Below are 19,668 nucleotides of genomic sequence, written 5' to 3' on the forward strand. Positions count from 1 at the left end.
AAATAATTTTCATTGAATAAAAATAATCAACAGTTGGTGCTGACGCCGGTTTCATAGCCCAGTTTAGTTATTTAAGTTAGAAGATCTTTGGACCGCTCCGTTTCGATTAGCAGCGCTGGGTAATGTAGTTCTTTTCCCGTTTTGGGACGGTTTGTAAGTATGTATCAGGGTAAGACAGGAAAAACTACAATTCCCTTAAAACAACCAGCGCGCCCCTCGGAGATTTGTTTTTAGCATTGCTCGGGAACACGAGTGTTTTATAACGCGGGGAAAAGATAAACACCGGCTCCTTATTTCAGAAAATCTGCTATTTTGAGGAACTCAACTATACACCCCTGTAACCCGTAAGTACAATGCGTTTCTGTAAATGTGTTTTTGCGACGAGTGCTAACCTTGCTACTAGGCTAGCTTACTATTATGACAACACGTCCATGCCCTCGGTGCTCTGCTGGCGTTTTATTTTCCTCTCCTGCTTTATAAACAAGAAGAGCGACCCGTGAGTCGCTTCTGAACTGCCGCTTTCCTTTGAGGCCAACCTTTGATACTCGGGATCATCTCAGAATTAACGCATAGGGTAGAACAATCAGGCTATTTTCGTGGATTCGGATTTTTCTGCAGCAAACTCCCATTGCGTTGACACGTTAATTTCCCGCCAAATGGACCTGCTGAATCCCCGTCTGCAGAAATTAAAGAAGAAATACTGCGGGTGTCATCGCTCCCCGGGGGTTTGGGTGCTTTCCCCCGCTCATCGAGCTGCGTAGGCTAACTGCTGCCTGGGATCTGCACCTTGACTTATCCTGGTAATGTAGTCAGTTATAAAGTAGACATTCAGGATCCACTTGCAGGTTGAAGATGATAAGTTTAGAAAACCAGCATTGATGAATGATTGAATGTAGCTTTTTACTTTAAATCATTAAGTCATTACTTTTATTAAGAACCTCATGTTATTCTAGGCCAGTGCCCGCTGTGCCGTCTCCTTATCCCACAGTGAAGGAGGATTTTGCCAGCATGCCGGTACACCGTGACCGGGAAAAGAAGGAGAACGCCACGGAGGAGATGGAGGTGGAGGAGCAGGAGCAGGAGGCGTCCAGCTCAGAGGAGGAGGATTCGGACACCTCCTCGGTCTCCGAAGATGGAGACAGCTCCGGTGAGAGAAACCGTTGGAGCGCAAACAAAGAGGGGCTGCATTGACTTGTATTAAATGTTTTCGGCGGGTTTTGTCTGAAACCTGCAGAAATGGACGAGGAGGACTGCGAGAGGAGGAGGATGGAGTGTCTGGATGAAATGTCCAACCTGGAGAAACACTTCAGCGATCTCAAAGACCAGTAAGACGCACAGTGATCGATAATGAAGGCGAATGAAGACCTAGGGGGTCAATGTGTGTGTGTGTGTGTGTTTGTACACCGCAGGCTTTACAGAGAACGACTCAGTCAGGTCAACAGCAAGCTGGCAGAGGTGGAAGCTGGCAGGGCAGCAGAGTATCTAGAACCCCTGGCAGTTCTGCTGGAGAACATGCAGGTCCGCACCAAGGTGGCAGGTCAGTTTCTCACACACACACACACACACACACACAGAGGCATACATCATCTTCAACCTTCTCCCTCTGTCTTCCTCAGGTATATACCGGGAACTATGTTTGGAATCAGTGAAGAACAAATACGAGTGTGAGATTCAAGCAGCCTGTCAGCACTGGGAGGTCTGCGCACACACACACACACACACACTCCAGTCTTACCATCCACACATTCATGAAGTTGTTAGCATACTGCAGAAATTAAGCGGTTCACTTTGAGCTGAAGCTGTGTGTATGTGCATGTAGAGTGAGAAGCTGCTGCTATTCGACACGGTTCAAAGTGAACTGGAGGAGAAGATAAGAAGGCTGGAGGAAGACCGGCACAGCATCGACATCACATCTGGTGAGGCGCGGGGACTGGCGTCCACTCAGGAACCCCTCCCCTCTGTTTGGGCCAATGCAAACCCCCCCCATCCCCACCTGACCCTCTCTCTATCTGTGCCTGCCAGAGCTGTGGAATGACGAGCTGTCCGGGAGGAAGAAGAGAAGAGATGCTCTGAGTCCAGACAAGAAGCGGCGGCGACCCTCCGTGGTGTCTGATATCCTTCCACTGATATCCCGGCGACAGGGCCGCAGCTAAAGACATCGGGGTCCGTGGGCCGACGGGCCCCCCGGCAATGACGAGCGAGTGGCAGAAACCAAAACGCTTCCACCCGACAGTCCTCAGTCCCTGTTTTATCCTTGACCCCCCTCACGTCCATATATCGTGTACATGCTGCCCGACCTGGACATCCTGGAGGACTGGACAGCCATCCGAAAGGTGTGTTCCCCCCCGCCCTGACCAAAACGCAACGCAAGTGCATTGTTTCTCTTGTTTTTATTCAAAATAATCTAATCCTGTGTGTGGTCCTCCAGGCCGTGGCGACGCTGGGCCCCCACCGGGGGAAGCCGGACTCCGACGGCTCCATGTTCCCCTTCCGACCTGACAGGAACCGTCCCGTTCTCAACTGCTGAGGCTCAGCAGTCGAACACAGCAGGGATTCTCAAGCACAAGCAAGCATACATTGGATTCAGCTGGCACGGACACACACACACACACACACACACACACACACACACACACACAACCGAACCGTCCTCAGCAAACGGCAACAACAGCCCCCATCCAACCCACATCAAACTCCTTTCAAACTCCAAGTTGTCGCAAAACTCCCAAGTTGTTATTTCAGAGGTCAGATCTGAAAACGGCCATATTGTTTGTTTTTTGCTCATTTTATATTGTTTGTGTCGGTTCTGTCCGACGTTAACGTCTGGCACCTCCAGCAGCTGCTGTCTCCACACGCCGCCGGCTGATCGGACTCGTTCGGATAGCAAAAGAAAACACATCAGGGATTCACAACGTCTCGTGTTGGAGGCGACGAAGGGAAGCTTTTGGAAATGCTCAGCAAAGTTGCAATTTTCTGTTTTTTTTTTTTTCCCTTTTCTCAATAATAGTTTCTATGCTTGTGTAATAACGTGGTTACGACACAGGCATAGGTTGTCCTATGATACTTTGCTCGATGTAGCAACGTCGGCCTCCTTTGCACACAGCTCCACTGATGCTCCCGCAGCCTCCAGAAGGTTTTAGAGCCACTTCAAACCTGGATGTGGCATTCAGAGCTTCCTACAAAACCCTCTTCGTTGTGCCATGAATACACATGTGTGTGTGTGTGTGTGTTGTATGACATTTATAATTAAGTTTTTCATGTCCAGTGTCACACCACAGGTCTGTAAGCGCGTCCAGGACTCGGCAGCACTGCGTTTATGGTTCCTGCGTTTTCTTGTGGTTTTATATATATATTTTTTTATTTCTAAAGAAGTCTGCATCCGTGGTTCAAAAAAATGCACTAGTTTCAAATGCAGATGGTGATAATTCATGTGCAAAATTTTTAAAAATGAAAGAGGCAAAAAAATAAGTGCACGTTTGACCAAGAGGGAACATTTTCAAATGATCTTTTTACCAAATTAACCACTCTCTCCTTCCGTCCTTCCTCCCCCCAGCAGATCTGACCACCTCCCACGTCAGTCTGTTTGCTAACCTCCTAAATTCCATCCTATATTTTTATAAACACAGGAGCCGATTTTTCAAACGGTAACCCTCCTCCAGCTGCCGTGGGGGTGGGGGGGCTCTGGCCCGAGGGGTCGGAGGTCATATTACCCGCCCGTCCTTTAGACGCTTCATACGCCAGGCTCTCGACTCACATATCTACCTCTTTTTGTTTTTGTCACTTTCCTGACACTCGAACGGGACGATGCCTTCACTTTTCCGGTAACACAAGCAAACCCATCGGGATTTTTTTTTCCCCCTCGGGGGCCCGAGAGGTGACGCAGAAACTGTCCTTCCTGGTACCACTTCGCCGCGAGATGACTATTTTCCCGAGCCTACCCTGCGAAGGGCTGTGTTTGGTATGTTGTTCTTAATAAGTTTGTGTTCCGAATAAAGAGGTAATTTTTGCAAAGGGCTGCGCGGTGTTTGTCCGGCGCCGAACACGGCGCCCTGCGGTCCGTCCAGACCGAGCAGAGCCGCCCGGCTCCCCGCACTCAATTACAGGAAGGAAATGCGGAGCGGCTTTTCAAGGTAGAATGACGAACACTTCTCCCTCTGAAGAATGGAGGTATTTTTAAAACAGCAGAATTTCCTCCAGCTTTTAGCTGCTTCAGTCCAAAACTGACCTACGCCTCATTACCCCTGGGGTCATGTGACTGACGAGTCATGTGACAGGTGGGGTCAACAACTGACATCTGACCGTAACTCGCTAATTCAGGTCCCTGGTCAGGTGACCCCAACCTGCTCCTCCAGGGGTCACAGTGCCTTAGGCTCCGCCCCCTTTTTAGGCCTTAAATACCTGAAGCCCAACACAAACATACACTTGGATGAAGGTAAAATATCCAAAAAGAAAAGTCCATTTGCCTCAATCACATTTGAGGAGAACCAGGACCTGGATGAGAACCCCTCCACAGATTTGCGATTATCACAGCCTGTTGCCATGGAGATGGGGAAAAAAGTATACCGACATTGCCATAGTAAAAGAGGATGCTGAATGGGCGCCAGCAGAAGAGGTGGAGATCCGAGGGCAACCCTGAACTCAAGAAAGCTGTCCTCGGTTGCAGACAACACACACACGCACACACATCCACGTGGACTGAGCATGTGCAATGCACGGATATGCAACACTCCCACGTGTTTTTAAACGGGGGCTACCCATTGCTCACCAGAGGGGGCGCTCTTCGCTTTTCAGTTCTTAGCCCACAGGCGGATGCATGATGAATGAACCAGACAACTCATGCTGCGACGGGGTGGGGGGTCAACAACTGACCCCGCAAAGCCCCTGTCAGGTGACCCATCACCTCCTTCCACCCGTCACATCAGTCCTCAGGGTTGAAACATCCCAAACCTCCTGACAGCAACAGCTCAGGAAGACACTGAAGGTGAAATGCCTTCAAGAGCCTCGGCAAAGGCCACACTGAGGCTCATCAGTGAGTTCCAGGGCCTGGCAGGACCCCTCCCTGCCCAAATCCATCCGCATCTGCGACTCGTCAATCACAAAAACTCAACTCTGACCTCCGGTTTACCTCCAAACGCTGTTATTACCTGCCGCTCATCCGCCGGGTGCCGTCACCTCCGCGCTGCTGCTCAGCTTCCCCCGCGTCCACATGGAGGTCGTAAACCTGAGGAGAGGGAGGCACTGGACAGATCACGGCTTTGCCTGATAAAGTGACAGATGGGGAAAATGCTACTCTGAAGATGCTTTTATTCATGTATTTATTTACAGGTTTGGTCCTCAGCCTGCTGCTGCTGGTCTCCTGCCCCGTGGGGCCGGAGGGTGGTGAAGGTCCTTCAAGTAATAAGGCTCAAGTCCTGATGGGGGTCAGCGATCTCCTCTCCTGCCCCCCGTGGACCTGCTGCTCCTTCAGTCCCAGGTTGCGCACCTCGCTGTACAGATCAATACTGTATACCGATCATTATGTACAAAATGTGCATTGTGTTTAAAAATGTGTGTGCGAATTGATCGACGTCGCATTGATCAAGAGGTGATTGATTGCGCAGCCGGTAGGGTCAGGTGAGCTTCTGGATACTTTGCGACAACTTCCTCTTCATGTCCGTGGAAAAAAAAAAAAAACTTTAAAATGTGACTTGGACTCCTTTTTGGGGGGATGGGGAGGCGGGTCTAGTCTCCGTGGAAACAAGACATGGGAGACCTGGACAAAGTTGACAGTCTTTATTCTCACACTAGTGATTTTCTTTGTACAAAACTCACTCGGTCGCCGGCGGGCGGTGGCGGTCGCTCCACCTCCTCCTCCGGCAGCCCGATCTAGCCGATGGCTCCGTTGCCATGGAGCCGCCCCTTTCTTCCTCTCTCCAGGATGCTGAATGTGATTTTTAAAACAAGAGTTCGGGAATCGCGACGTCAGGAAAGCGACTCGGGTCGGCATCTGACGGGGTTGGTGTCCAATCAGATCCGAGCCGATGGCGACGGATCATTTAAAAGAAAAAAAAAAATCATAGCGAAGATGGGGGATCCCTCTTCTTCCTCGGATCGTGCCCTCCTCCATCTTGAATGTTAACCGGGGAACGTGGTGTCGCGGCTCAAGCGTAAAGGCGGCTGATTCAAATGGCGTCCTGAGGGGAAGGCGTGGGCTCCTCTGCTGATTGGCTGAGTGGCGGGAAGGGGATGGGCTGGCGGGACGGCGGCGGGGGACCCATGGAGGGAGGCGGGAAGCCGTCTGGAGGGGGAGGCCGCATCGGAGGGCCTTGGAAGGGCATGGGAGGGTGAGGGGGCCCGCCGGGGAGGAAACGAGGAGGGAACCGCATCCCCGAAGGAGGAGGAGGCCACACTGGAGGAGAGAGGGGGTGGAGAATTAACTTTGAACCGAGGACAGCGGGCGATACCACGGCTGAGAAGATGCTCACTCTGCATCAAGGGAGGCCCTCCCGGTCCCCTGGGGGGGTAGAAATCCGGGGGCGGGGGTCGATAAGGGGCCCTTCTAGGGAACGGGCCATCCATGGGGCCCATCGGAGGTCCGGGAGGGGGCGCACCTCCCATCCTTTGGTCTGACTCCGGGGGGCTTCGTCGGTCACCGGGCTGCAGGTACAGAGGGTCCGTTATTATCATCAGCGGCAGCAAACTGAGTCTACACACATTGTTTTTACAGATGGTGACCACCAGGGGCAGCAGGTGCCCGGGGGCCAATCATGGCTGTCCTTAAGGCGAGAGGCGGGGTTAACTTGGACGGGCCGGCTGTCAATCGTCTAACTATTCTCCCTCCCACTCACACATACAGACAATTCGAAGTTTTCAATGAACCTGCGGAGGGTTTTAGGACTGTGGGAGGAAGCTGGAGAACTGGGGGATCAACCCAGGCTGGAGAACACGAGAGATCCTGGGAACTTACTCGCCATGAGGCACGGAACTGACCGGCAGACCTCTGTCCTGAGCACGTAAACTGACAACCAGCTACACACATGCATGCAAGCACACACACCTACCTCTCTGGGATCTTCTCCAGGCGCAAGGCTGTTCTCTCTGAAGGTACCATCTGCAAAAAGTTGATCAGGTTTCCCTTTAAAAGTTTCTTTTGCACTTTTAACCATCCAGACTGATTGAAAACCACCTCCACAGCGGAGGACATTCGTCCACCTGCCGGCTCTTAGGAGACGGACAGGAAGATGGTTTGTTTTTGTTTTTTTTTTCCCCTCACCTGCAGCCTCGGCGGGGTGGTGGGGTCCCGGCGGGCCGCCTGGGGGGAGAACCCTCGGGTGGGGGAGGGGAGGGCCGAGCGGGAGGGAACCGGGAGGTGGCAGACGACCCATCACCATAGGAGGAGGAGGAGGTCTTCTGTACACTGGACCTTCTGTAAACATGTAGCCTGCGGTGGAACAATGGAGGGGGGGGCGGGGGACACAGGAAGACGTGAGGCAAAGAACCACAAGGCCGTACTAACGTGGAGAACAATCACTTTCATGACTGTGTGCGTGAGTGTGTGTGTGTGTGTGTGAGGTCTCAAGATGCAGAGCTACGACTGCTGAGTGGACTGCACTCCCGAACCCGTCTGAAGTCACGATGCATGAAGTGCGGCGCACATGCAGCACAAACAGGCTAGCAATCACATGCACGGCCCTCTCCCAGGACAAACACTGCTTTAACTCCTTACACACTCTCAGTGGTGACTTTTTAGAAGCAGCAGAGGTGTTACACCGCTTTTCTGAGCAAAACTGGCGCTAATACAATCACACTATCACGATGCCTTCAGGACCCGTCGGGAAACACCGGTCACTGAGGTGTAGCAGGCAGTTTCTCAAGCGTAAGGTTTTGTGGTCTCCCTCCTCGCTGCAGCCTGGAGAAGGTCTCTCAGAGTCAGCAGGGAAAGGAAAGGACAGTTTTAGCTACGGGTGCTGGGTCACCCTGAACACATCATGGAACGATAAAAAACCCTACGTTTACGATCGTTCGTTATCCGAGAGGAGAAAAGCTGGCAGATGCCCTCGTGTGAACGCGGCGGCCGAGACCCGAGTCGGGATTGCTGAGGTCCTGGACCGACCCCTGCAGAGATATCCGCGGTTGTCACACACCTGGATGTCCGAGCGGGCCCGGCGGGGGTCCCCAGCGATCCCTCTCCCAGGACGGAGAGATGGAGCCGCTGTCTGACAGGGGGCCGCTGCGCTCCATCTCCCCCTGGCCGGCGGGGGGCTCCGGGGGGCCGTGAGAGACTGACGGGAGATGTTGGAGGAGAGGTGAAGAAACAAGACAGGGACCCCGAGGACAAAGCATCAGACCAGCAGGTTTGTGGGAGACAGATGGAGGGAGAAGAAGAGAAGATCGCGTTAATCGCACCGATGGACGAGGCGTCATCCATCCAAACATCTTTGCCGACGCCTCGGGTTGTCACCGCTAGCATGCGTGCACGCCGTGCACGTGAACGTGCGGCGGCATGCCGGTCGTTTACAACACGTGCTCATGTAATGATGTCTTTCTGAGACGCACAAACACCCACGCCGTGTTTCCATCGGTCCCGCCAGAGAGAATTTAATCTATTTGCAACTTCGGAAAAAAATCTGACCGCTGGGATTCAACGGAACCCGACGGCATGAGGATAATCCAGCAGATTGGTGAAAAAAGACAAACGATAAAAAATACCTATTGTATCCAGCAGACACCTGGATATTCTATTATTTTGGGACGGATGGAAACATCACCAACCCCACAGGAAAATCGCAAATTAGCGCATAAATGCGGCGGATGGCTCGGTGTGCACAATGCGATGGAGCCGCCCTCCCCGAGCGGCTGCCGTGTTCGTGCACGTACCTCTGGGAGAAAGCCTCAGGGGTCCCTCCAGCAGCGTGGGCGGAGAGAGGAGAGCCCTGGTTTCCGAGGCGGGGCGACCCAAGGGGGACGGGCCGTACGGCGGTCTGTCGGCTGGAGGCGAAGAGCAGTCTGTAAAATCTGGTGCTTTTGTGTGTGTGTGTAAGTGTGTGTACTCACTCTGGAAAGGCAAAGGTCTAGCTAAGCTGTCCAAGGCATATGGATCTTTGTTCAAGGCGTCCAGTTTGAGCTGTGTCTCCGTCAGCCTGTCAGCAAACACGCCGCGAGTTAAACCAAGTTGGAATAAACATTTCCGTCAAAGAGTTCAAATTGAATCAAGACTCCAGTCTGAGTGTTTTAGATTCTACTACAGTGGAACCTCGATTTATATGAGTGCATCGAGCTACTAATATTCCAAGATACAAGCAGTCGCTCGGTCGATTTTATTTTTTGTGATACGAGCCGAGATCTGAGTTAGGAGCTGGATGAGCGTTTGACAAAGATGGTGTCGTCGCTGTCCCTGAAGTGGCGTTATAAAAACGCTGGACGCGCCGTCAACCGCTAGCTAGCTCAGAGACAATCGTGGAAAAACTCGAGAGGTGTGCGCGTTGTCGACTTGTCCGTGAGGAGATGTTGTTCGTGAGATATCGTAACTGTGAGACGGGAAAGTCAAAAAACACGGCATCGCGGCAAGTTTAACCATAAAGTGTAGCAAAAGTGTGCATGTAACAATTAAACACATTGTAGCATGACGTGTGTAACCAGTAAGTTTAGTTAAGCAACACAGTGAAAACTGGAAAAACTCCCCGATCTCCTGTTGTCATCTTTGTCCAATTGTCACGGTAAATACGCTTAATAAAATGTATTCCTTTACAGTATCTCTTATTATCTACTGTTATTAGTATTATCTTATGTTATTTATAAAGCACATTATTCTTCTTTAAAAACTCGTAACAAAACCAAGGTGCCGCGACGGATTAATAGCGTTTCAATTCATTTTAATATTTAATAGGAAAATTTAATTCAATATACAAGAAAAGTGAGTTACGAGTTCGGTCACAGAACCAATGACCCTCCTAAGTCAAGGTTCCACTGAATTTGGATTTCTGAAGGATCCATTTGACTGCAATACTTGCTTCCGTCTGAGGAGGGCGTTCTCCCTCTTGATGTCAGTCAGCTCCCTGTCTGCTGCCCGGGCTGCCAGCTGGGGAAGATAAATAAACACTTAGACGTCATCGGTCAACGTGGGAGACACGCCCGCAGAAGATCCGAGGGTTGCTTTGAGAATTACGGGCGTTCCTCCCTGAGGCGCTTCGAGACGGAGTCTGGACTCACCCAGTTGTTGTGAGCTTTCTTTTCGTGCGCTGAGATCTGCGTCTGGTAGGACTGCTTGGTTTTCTCCAGCTCATCCTCCATCTCCTCAGCACGGTGTCTGAGAACACAGATAGAAAGCTGAGGACCGTCTGCTCCGCAGTTTTCTTTCGTCCGACAGTGAGGCGGCGGCTACCTGTAGTTATTCAGCTCCTCTATTGCCAGCGCGATGTTCTTGTCTGCCTTGCTGAGCTTCTCCTCCTTCTGCAGACGCTCCTTCTCCTCCACCGTCAGCAGCCTGCAGGAGCACGCCGCAGAAGATACCTACGTCACTTTCTGACGTAAAATAAAAAAAAAAATCCTCTCACTGCCGGAGTCGAAGCCCGGTGCGTCTCCGTACCTGTGTAGCTTCAGCTCGTTTTCTTGGTACATCTCGGTCATAATGTGGAGTTTCTGCTGCAGCCGTTGAACCTGAGCGGGTTCATTGGTAAATATTTACACAGGAGCTGACGGATGCGGATACCGGATGGCATCGTGTGAGCGATGATCACTACCTGATCAGAGAAGTGCTCCGCGTCTGAATGCATGGACAGCTTCTCCTTTTCCAGCTCCTTGATGCTCACTGGGGGGGGAAGGCGTAAATCGCAGGGGTGTCGCATCATCCCAATGCACAAAAATCTTTCGGGGCTCACCTTGCAAATCCTCCTTCGCTTTGACTTCGTCGTTGAGTTTCGCAAAAACTCTGTCTTTATCTTCACCCACCGACTTGAGGTCGGCGTTCAGCTGAACGGATAGAAGAACACAGAATGCATGAGGAGGGTTTTAGAGGATTCCAGTTCCACTGATTCCGACCGAGGCAGGCAATCGATGACGGTCATGATGCTTACCTTCGCAGCATAGATGAGATTTTGGACCCTCTGGAGATGAAGCTGTGTGTTCCCCGGCCCGTTCTTGTCTCCGCTCCCGACTGTCCCACTCGACGTCTCCCTGTCTCCAGCTTTGTCACCTTCCTCTGCCTCCACATCCGAATCCCAAGCTTTCATTCCCAGCAACCGATCTGTTAGGGACTGGAAAAGTAACTGGTTAAAGGATTCGGTTTTGTTTTGTGTAGCTCAGCGTAGGAGTGTGTTTTTTTTTTTTTTGTTTTTTTTTTGCCGATTCAAGGAAAATTCACTGGGTAAAACTGTGTTGAAGAAGCACCATTATCCGCTCATCCTTGTTGGCCACGTCCTGCAACATCCCGCTGTGGGCGACCTCACACCTCCTCATCTCTTCCTCCAGCTCGCTGACCCGCTCGGCCCAGCCCTCCTTCTGTTGCCTCAGCTGAAAGCCAGGGGGAAAAACGTGACGTTGACGACAAAGAGATGAGGGGCTGGATGTCCAAATCCGGGCGGGAGGCGGTCAGCGGTTTCTGGGTTGTCCTACCTGCGTGTTGCTCTCCCGCAGGAGGGTGCTCTCAGCCTCGGCCTTTTCCAGGTTCCTCTGCAGCCGGTCGCTGTTCATATTGTATACCTTTAGTGTGGTTTCAGCCTACAAGTTGTAGCAGAAAGGGGGGAAAAAAAAACAATGTTAAAAGAGGAGAGTTTGCACGAGAGGCCCCAGATGAGTAAAAAGAGAACCGAACCTGCTCTTGTTGTGACTGCAGCTCTTTAGTTTCTTCCTCAAACGCTTTCATGCTCTCCTCCAGGTGTGTTATCTGGGAGGACGACAAGAAGGAATTCCCCCGGTGAGTTTCATGTCTCTTCGAAACAGCTGCTACAGGTCAGCTCTGGTTTCGACCGAGGTTTGAGAGGAGTGGCCGAGTGTTCCCACCCTCATTTCCCGTTCCATCCTCTCTTCTTTCCGGACGTCCAGCTCCTCTTTCAGCTGTTTGATATCCTCCTCCAGTTCAGACTTGTCAAGCTCCAGCTGCCTGGCTTTGCCCTGGCGGGGCAAGATGTGTTGAGATGTCAGGGCTAAGACGATGAATCCAAAAAGTGTGCATCGGTACATCTCTGTCAGGATGCTCTGAAGCTGTAGAATCCCACACTCTAGGTGGTGCAGGCTCATTTAATTGACGTGGTTCTGTACATAGTCTTGCAGGCAGCCCCAATGTCCTCACAAACCATCCGACTGACAGCCAAATACAGTGGAAATTTACCACTAAAATGTTCGTAACTATTTTCTTTCTATTCCGGCATTAATGGAATTACGACAAACGACATCGCCTCGTCATTTTTAGCGTGTTTTCACCATCTACCTCACCTCCAGTTGTCTTGTTTGTTGAGTTTGGGCCAGAACACCACTGTCACTCAGCGAGTCCTCCAGTTCATCGTGCTGAAAATTGACACGATTAATCAAAATCGAATTACGTTAAGTGCAATCAAGAGCCTTGCTAATGAGAAAGCGACAAATGCACATTATTTATGATGCATCACATAAGATGTCTTCATTTTTAAAACAGACCATGCGGGGAGACGGCATTGCCGATACCAACCTCCTGTTGACATTTGCTGAGAGTCTCAAGGACTTTGGATTTTTCGTCCAAAAGCTGTGCAAGTTGCTCGGCCATCCGCCGCTCCTTACCTGGAAAATATGAAGAGAGGGACTCTTGTATTTCAGCGTGATGAGAAAAATATTTTTGAACTTCCTTTCTGGGTTCTGAGGAGATGCACTCATGATATTTTGGATAAAACATCAAGGTGGACAGAACTTACTTCGATACATTCTGCTTTTGACCTTTAGAGAAACAGGAGGAGAAGGGATGGAAAGTCGTTAAAGGTTTGATAACGGAGCATCTGCAAATACTGTGTGTGAGGCAGCAACACCGGTGTTAAAAAGAAACCAAATCGTGTTTGAATACTCACACAGCTGAAGCATCGAAAAGTAAACAGCAACACAGTCACCAGCCCCACCAGGCTGGTGATGATGATCGGCTCCCACGGCACCCCGTACAAGTCAGGCCCGGGCTGGAGGTCATCGGGCAGCGACGAGACCACCTGGGCAAACAGAACAAAGCTTCAGAAAGACGGCGGGAGACAAGTCACAGCAGGATCTCGCCAAAGTTTGGATCAGAAGCTTGGTTAACTCTAATCTCCGCTCCTGTCCACCTGATGGAATCTCACATCTAATGAACAGGTCCATCTATTTTTAAAATAATCCTAGAGGATTGGTTTATGCTGCTACCTTCACATGTCAGCTGACTGGTTCGTGGAGGAAACAGATTATATGAAAGTCTTTAAGAGTGATGCATGATGTTGTTTCACGTTCCCAAAACACATTTCACACCCAATACAAACAGTCTATTTGGCACTTCAGGGATGGTTTGTTTTGTGTGCTGGCATTCGGTGGCCTCTACCTCTACGGAAAGTGTTCATCTCATCGCCAACGAACAACATTCACAAACATCTGAGACCAAAAGGAAAAAATAAATAAACAGCAACATGAGACCACGAAGCTCCTTTGGAAATGCTTGTGTTGTCAACAATCTAGCTAGCTAACCGTACCGGCTAACTCTAGGCAGGATCACAAAATCACGTCAATAAAAACCTAAATACGATGACGACAGGCTTGACAGCTGGTCGGTGGGGACTCGGATACGTGGCTGTTGTCAAATTTTGAGAGGCAGAATGGTAAAGTGTGAATAAAAGGATTAAATATTAAGCCGTTTTTGATGCTGTGACATCGTGAGATGCTAGCCGGGAAATGCTAACCAAACCTGCCACATAACGTACATCCTTCACTTTCTCCACGGCGACACTGTAGTAAGCCTCCACGGCGGCTTGGAGGTCCACCGCGCGGCTCACCAGCTTGTCGCTCGCCGGATGTTCCTCCATTTCCGATGTTTTCCTTCAGTCCCCTCGAACTACCTCATTTGGTTGTTACCTTGGAGCTTTTATTTATCAAAACCGCGACATTAGAAGTAGCCGGGTGAGCTGTGACTCCGCAAACAGCGCAGCAACGCTCAGGAACAGACCACGTCAAATTGTTGGCCGTGCGGGGGGGGGCGGACTTATCGATTTCTTACTTTAAGCTCCCTCTAACAGCTATGATGGATTTTTGTTGTTTATAAATTGATTAAAAGTATATAAGGAGGAATTGCACATATTTACTGTATATTCGCGGGGTTCAATCAAAATACAGGCGATATGTGTACAAACAGAACCCCCGCGTATGTAAATGGTTCGCTCTCAACATCACCAATTGTAAAATGCCACACTGGCAAGTCGGAGCAGTTTCGAGGTGACACCGCAGCGGGACAGGTGTCAACTGTCTGCGGATTCTTTCAACTTTACGGTTTTTAATCAACAAACAAAACACATCACGCTTTAAAAACAAAACACCTTCATCCAGGCTGTCTCTTTTGAGTCGCGACCGTGACAAATATGCACCTGTTTTGAGTGACAGGCCGGTGGGGTGACCTTTTTGGTCAATAGTTCAATGAGTGACCCCAAAACGTGAATGCGTTAGATCTACTCACCGGAGGCGCCTCCTGCTCTTCCATGTCAAATTTGACGGGTATTTTGCTTTCTAGCGCATTTAAAAAGCTTGTGCATTCGACGCAAGGCGGCGGTGTGTGCGCGCAGGGGCCGAGCCTGCCGGACAGCTGTGCAGCGGGGTTGGTTTTCAGGCGGATTAACGTGTCGGGGCCCTTAAAGAAGCAGGAGCGCCTGGAGCGCTCAGGTGCGTCTCCTGCGCTCAGGTGAACACGGGAAAAATTTAAATCATGAGAGGTCGAGGCTTGAAAAGGGAAATAAAGGTGGATGTGCTCGGCTGGGGGCCCCTACTGGAGTATAAAACCCGTTCTTGGTTGAGACCTTCTGTTATGATTTAAAAATGCGATTCTCCTCACCGTCCCGGTGGGATCTGAGAGGTGGACCTGGCCGGGGTCGACGTCCGGGCCCTGCTTCCCTCCTCCTGCGGGGAAAATGGACGGTTGATGGTAGTGTTGAAAACCCAGGGATGAAAATCGTCCTCAAGATGCGTTCAATGCAAGGTCGAAAAATAGGAAATCGCAGTCGCAGAAGTGCAGGTAATGTTCTTCAAGTACCTTGGTTTATCCCAGCGATTTCTAACCCGCCGCTCCTGGAAGCCCCTCTCCCTCGGAGGAGGAGCGTCTCCAGCTTGTGGAGCGCTGCCAGGGTTCGGCTCCTCACCCCGTCCTGCTGGAGGTTCGGGCCGGAGAGCGTCCTTCTGTGGTGATGCAGGAGGGCTTCGATATCCCGCAGGATGGACTCCTCGCCGCCGGGATCTTCACCGCCGCCGAGGATGTAATCTAGAAACTGCAGTTTGGTCCTTCCGAAGAGGTCCACCAGGACCCGGGCGTCCCCCGGGGTCAGGAGGGAGAGGAGGTTCTGGTAGTCCTTCAGGAGGGTGTCTGAGCTGTGGGCCGGAGGAGGAGGTGATGGTTGGACGTGGGAGGAGTCCGGGGGGTCTCCACGGTGATCCCCGATGGGTTCTGGTTCCGGTTTGGAGGATCCCAGGTCCGGGTCCAGATCCGCGGCCTCCGTTGTTTCAACGTCCTCCGCCCGGCCGAAGAACCCGAAGGTGTGTTTGATAAAACTGAAGGCTCCTCCCCCTTCGGCCCCAGCCGGCCCTTCGGCTGCTCCCACGGTGACTTCCCGGCCTTCCTGGATCTCCTCCCAGGTTGTTCCTGGTTCTTCTGGGCCCCCGTGGGCCTGACCTTCATCCCTCCTCGTCCCCTCATCCTCCTCATCGCCGCCCTCCTCCGTCCTGTCCTCCGACACCCGTCCATCTTCAGGACGGCGGCCCCCTCCGCCTCCCGCCTCCTCCTCAGCCCGTGAAGAGCAAAGCTCGTGTGAAGATTGGGAATCACCCTCCTCCTTCTCCTCTTTCTCTCCTCCTTCCTCCACCTCCTCCCCCTTCTCCTCCTCTTCTTCCTCTCTCCACACCTGCTGCATCTCTCCAGGCTCCTCCTCAACCTCCATCTTTTCCTCGTCTCCTATCTGTTGCCTCCTCTCCTCCATCTCTTCACTTTTCACCTGAAACTCCTCTGTCTGCTCCTCCTCTTCCTTCACCTCATCCTTCTCTTCTTCTTTCACCTCCTCCAACTCCTCATTCTGTTCTTCTTCAGTCTCCATCCCTTTCTCTTGTTCCTCTGCCTCTTCCTTTACCTCCTCCAGCTCCTTCTCCTCCTTCTTCTCGTCCTCCTCTTCTTCCCTCACCTCTTCCACTGCCTCCTTCTTCTCTTCTTCATTCTCCTCTCCCTGTATCTCCTCCTCCTTCTCCTCCTCTTCCTTCACCTCCTCCATCTGCTCCTCCTCCTTCTCTTCTTTTACCTCCTCATCCACCTCCTTCTCTTCCCTTATCTCCTTCCTCTGTTCTTCCATGTCCTTCCCTTTCTCCAGTTCCTCCATCTCCTCCAACCCCTCCTCCTCCTCCTCCTTCTTCTCTTGGCTTATCTCCTCCATCTGCACCTTCTCCTCCTCTTCCTCAGTCTCCTTCTCGTTCTCCTCTCCCTGTATCTCCTCCTCTTCCTTCAACTCCTCCATCTGCTCCTCCTTTTTCTCTTCTTTTACCTCCTCCTCCGCCTCCTTGTCTTCCCTTATCTCCTCCATCTGCTCCTCCATCTCCTTCCCTTCCTCCAGTTCCTCCGTCTCTTCCAACCCCTCCTCCTCCTCCTTCTTCTCCTGACTTATCTCCTCCATCTGCACCTCCTCCTCCTCCTCTTTCTCAGTCTTCTTCACGTTCTCCTCTCCTTGTATCTCCTCCACCTCCTCTTCCTTCCTCTGCTCCTCCTTCTCCTCCCTCTCTATCTCCTCCATCTCCTTCTCCTCCGGCTCCTCCACCTCTCCCTGGACCTGAACCTTCTCTAAGTCTTCCTCGTTCTCCTCCTCCTCCCTTATCTGCTCCACCTCATCCTCCTCTTGTCTCATCTCCTGCACTTGTATCATGTTCTCCTCCTCTTCCTCCAGCTCAAACATCTCCTCCTCCTCCTCTTCAATCTCTTCCTTCTCGTCTCCTTCGCTCGGCGGGTCCAGATGTGAGTCCTCCTGAATGCTCCTGCCAGAGTAGGACGCCTCTCTCTCCTCAGCCGGACCTTCAGGCTGGGGTCGGCCGGTCGGAGGCGTCTCCTCCTCGCTTCCTGGTCCGGCGTCGGGTATCTTCTCTGCGAGTTCCCCCTGATTCAAAGATCCGGCCTCTTCCTGGATCGAACCTACCACCCGCGATCCACCAGCGTAGGTCGACCCCGAGTTGTCTTCTCTCTGTGGATCAGCCTCTAGATCAGGTTGGATTTCTTCCTCCTGCTTCTCATCTTCATTTTCTTCCTTTTCCCCCCTGCGGAGGTGATCTTCACCTGACGCATCCTGGTCCTCCCTTCCTGTTTCCTCCACGCCCCCGCCGCCTAAAATGCCGCCGAACCCCAGGTCAAACCAGGAGCTGGACGTCTGCTGGATGTTCTTCTCAGCCTCTCCTCCGGCGGCGCCTCTCCCGGGTCTGAACCTCTCGGCCAGTCCACCTGCCAGCCGGCCCAGGACGCCCCTCCCCTCCTCCTCTTCCTCCTCCTGGACGGGATCGTCCTCCGGGTTCTGGTAGAACTTCCTGCTCCGGAAGATCTCCGCCTCTTCCCCCTCTTCTTCCTCCCCCCGTTCGGCAAGGAGGTCCGGTTCGTCGTCGGCCCCGAAGCCGAGCCAGTCGCTCACGCCGGAGACAACGGAACCGAGGGTTCGACCTTTTTCGGTGAGGGAACCTCCGCCGCCTTTCAGTCCAACTTCTTCTTCTCTTCCTTCGCCTGCACGTCCGGGCCGACCCTCGTCCCCCTCGCCGTTGGATCCCGTCACCAAAGATCCCAGCCAGGAAAACAAGCGAGGCCCGCCATCCAATTTCGGCGTTGTAGGGGCCTCGGGTTTTTCTTCCCGACCTCCGGCCACAGCGCCACGTTCTTCTCCGGACGACACGAAGATCTCGCCGTCTTCGGCGATGCCGCGGTTCGGTCGTCTCTCCGAAGCCGCCGCCACCATGTCGACGGGAGAGTCGAACTGGTCCAGGCAGAGGAAGTCAAAATCCTGAGAGGGGAAACACGAGAGGACGGCGAGGTCACGTCGCAGATTCGGAGGCCCCGGCGAGGACGCGGCTCACGCACCTGGGTCTCGAAGACCTTCTCGACCTTTGCGAAAATCTGCTCCTCCTTCACGGCGTCCTTCGGGAAATGGCCGAAGTGTTTGTCCATCTGGAGGAAGAAAACGGAAGTCACAACGGGGAGCGAGCGAGAGAGAAGATCGATCATCTCCAGCTCCATGGAGTCGAAGGTGGAGGGGTTGATGGAAGCAGTTGATTGGCCGTGAGTTAGACGGTTGCATGTGATTGGCTGTCGGTTAGATGGAGGCGGACGATTGGCTGTGGGCAGCAGATTAGAAGAACATAGCATGTAGCATGATACGGCTACGCTGAACACCAACACGGATGAAAATGCCCCCCAATTTTACCCTCTTTAAAAATGATTTTGATTATATTAAATTTATGGAAAAATCCAAAAATGATATTCCCTTAGATTCATTGACCTACATCCATTATATTCCCCTTGCCACTTTTTTTTTAAAATCAAATTATACATTATTTCATTATTCTTTGTTTTACTCTTACAGTTAATTGATGGTATACGAAATAAGTGTCTTTGTTTCCTCGTGCCTGTTAAATGTCACTGATGTACGATGGAATTTCGCCGTGTTTCTTTGTTGATATGTTTTGTTTCTTTATATTATAAGTTCAATAAAGGTTAAAAAAAAAACATGGATGAAAATGAATGTTATTCCCGTGAAAAATAACTTCATGCTGCGTTTATTTCAGCGAGTTACGGACGAACCTCAGCCTCAGGCGCTTCTGTTTTTCTCGGCGCTGATTCACAGCGAAAGATAAAAATCGAATCGCCGAGTAGATAAAGTGAAAGGGAATGGAAGTCGTCGTTCATATCAGTAACTTCATCACCTCAGGTGATCCTTCGCCTGTATGCTAACCCGGCCTGACCTTCCATCCTGTGTGTCAGTAAACATGATGAACGAGACACAGACAGGACGTACGCTGCCTGCCCAGAGGTCCTCCCTCCGCCCGGTCAGCTTGTGGTGAACTAAGATGTTGTCCCCTTTTCGGAACCTCAGGAAACGGCAGTCTGCAGCGGCGTGGTCCCTGACGGCCCGCACCCTGCTCATCGGACCTACGCACAGCGCGAGAAGATGCGTGAACGGACCTACGATGGAGGGATTACGTAAAATGGCAGATATGATACCCTCGGTCGGACGAAGCTCTCACTTTCACAGCCAGACTCCCCGCAGATCTTGTAGTCCGATAGCAGGCCCAGATTCAGGTGCGGTAGAAGCAGGAAGGCCAGACCTGCGCGCAGCAGGAGGACGCCGCCAGCGTCCGGAGAAGCCATTCTCCGCGTTCGGGCCAGATATATCCGCTAACGTGTGGGTCGGGTGGACATTGCCTCTCGGTTTGTTGCGGTCGTGCAGCCTGAGCAAAGATAAGATAGAGGAGTAATCATTAACCGTCGGAAACACTGGCATG

The 19,668-nt window shown here is 51.8% G+C and overlaps 2 protein-coding genes across 5 annotated transcripts; one reads left to right on the forward strand and one right to left on the reverse strand.

The window, feature by feature from the left end:
* The first annotated feature begins 207 nt into the window (after positions 1–207).
* On the forward strand, positions 208–4,009 carry brms1la (BRMS1 like transcriptional repressor a). Of its 3 annotated transcripts, XM_086150535.1 has the most exons (10): positions 242–344; positions 684–800; positions 954–1,147; positions 1,235–1,325; positions 1,410–1,537; positions 1,617–1,696; positions 1,820–1,916; positions 2,023–2,112; positions 2,269–2,333; positions 2,429–4,009. In XM_086150535.1, the coding sequence occupies exons 3-10, from the start codon at positions 1,009–1,011 to the stop codon at positions 2,525–2,527; spliced, it is 789 nt and encodes a 262-aa protein (XP_086006661.1). In that variant the 5' UTR covers positions 242–344; positions 684–800; positions 954–1,008; the 3' UTR covers positions 2,528–4,009. The 3 variants fall into 3 exon arrangements, with proteins under 3 accessions (XP_086006660.1, XP_086006662.1, XP_086006661.1); XM_086150534.1 differs by lacking the exon at positions 684–800 and having other exon boundaries at positions 208–344; XM_086150536.1 differs by lacking the exon at positions 684–800 and having other exon boundaries at positions 211–344; positions 989–1,147.
* A 1,748-nt stretch (positions 4,010–5,757) lies between these two features.
* Positions 5,758–19,561, reverse strand: mia2 (MIA SH3 domain ER export factor 2). Of its 2 annotated transcripts, XM_086150537.1 has the most exons (27): positions 19,411–19,561; positions 19,182–19,315; positions 18,248–18,334; positions 15,194–18,170; positions 14,996–15,060; positions 13,011–13,142; positions 12,861–12,882; positions 12,641–12,729; positions 12,409–12,480; positions 11,977–12,087; positions 11,789–11,860; positions 11,590–11,694; positions 11,365–11,487; positions 11,052–11,231; positions 10,857–10,947; positions 10,719–10,786; positions 10,565–10,635; positions 10,361–10,462; positions 10,189–10,285; positions 9,990–10,057; positions 9,034–9,119; positions 8,857–8,967; positions 8,124–8,261; positions 7,253–7,420; positions 7,041–7,090; positions 6,465–6,636; positions 5,758–6,388 (listed from the first exon to the last, which is right to left on the reverse strand). In XM_086150537.1, exons 1-27 carry the CDS (start codon positions 19,532–19,534, stop codon positions 6,162–6,164), a joined length of 5,742 nt encoding a protein of 1,913 aa, XP_086006663.1. In that variant the 5' UTR covers positions 19,535–19,561; the 3' UTR covers positions 5,758–6,161. The 2 variants fall into 2 exon arrangements, with proteins under 2 accessions (XP_086006663.1, XP_086006664.1); XM_086150538.1 differs by lacking the exon at positions 8,124–8,261.
* Between the last annotated feature and the right edge of the window lie 107 nt (positions 19,562–19,668).

The sequence above is a fragment of the Fistularia commersonii genome, chromosome 8 (assembly GCF_037954325.1).
Source record: "Fistularia commersonii isolate RoL2024-O1a breed Wild chromosome 8, RoL_Fcom_v1.0, whole genome shotgun sequence".
Taxonomy (NCBI): Eukaryota; Metazoa; Chordata; class Actinopteri; order Syngnathiformes; family Fistulariidae; genus Fistularia; species Fistularia commersonii.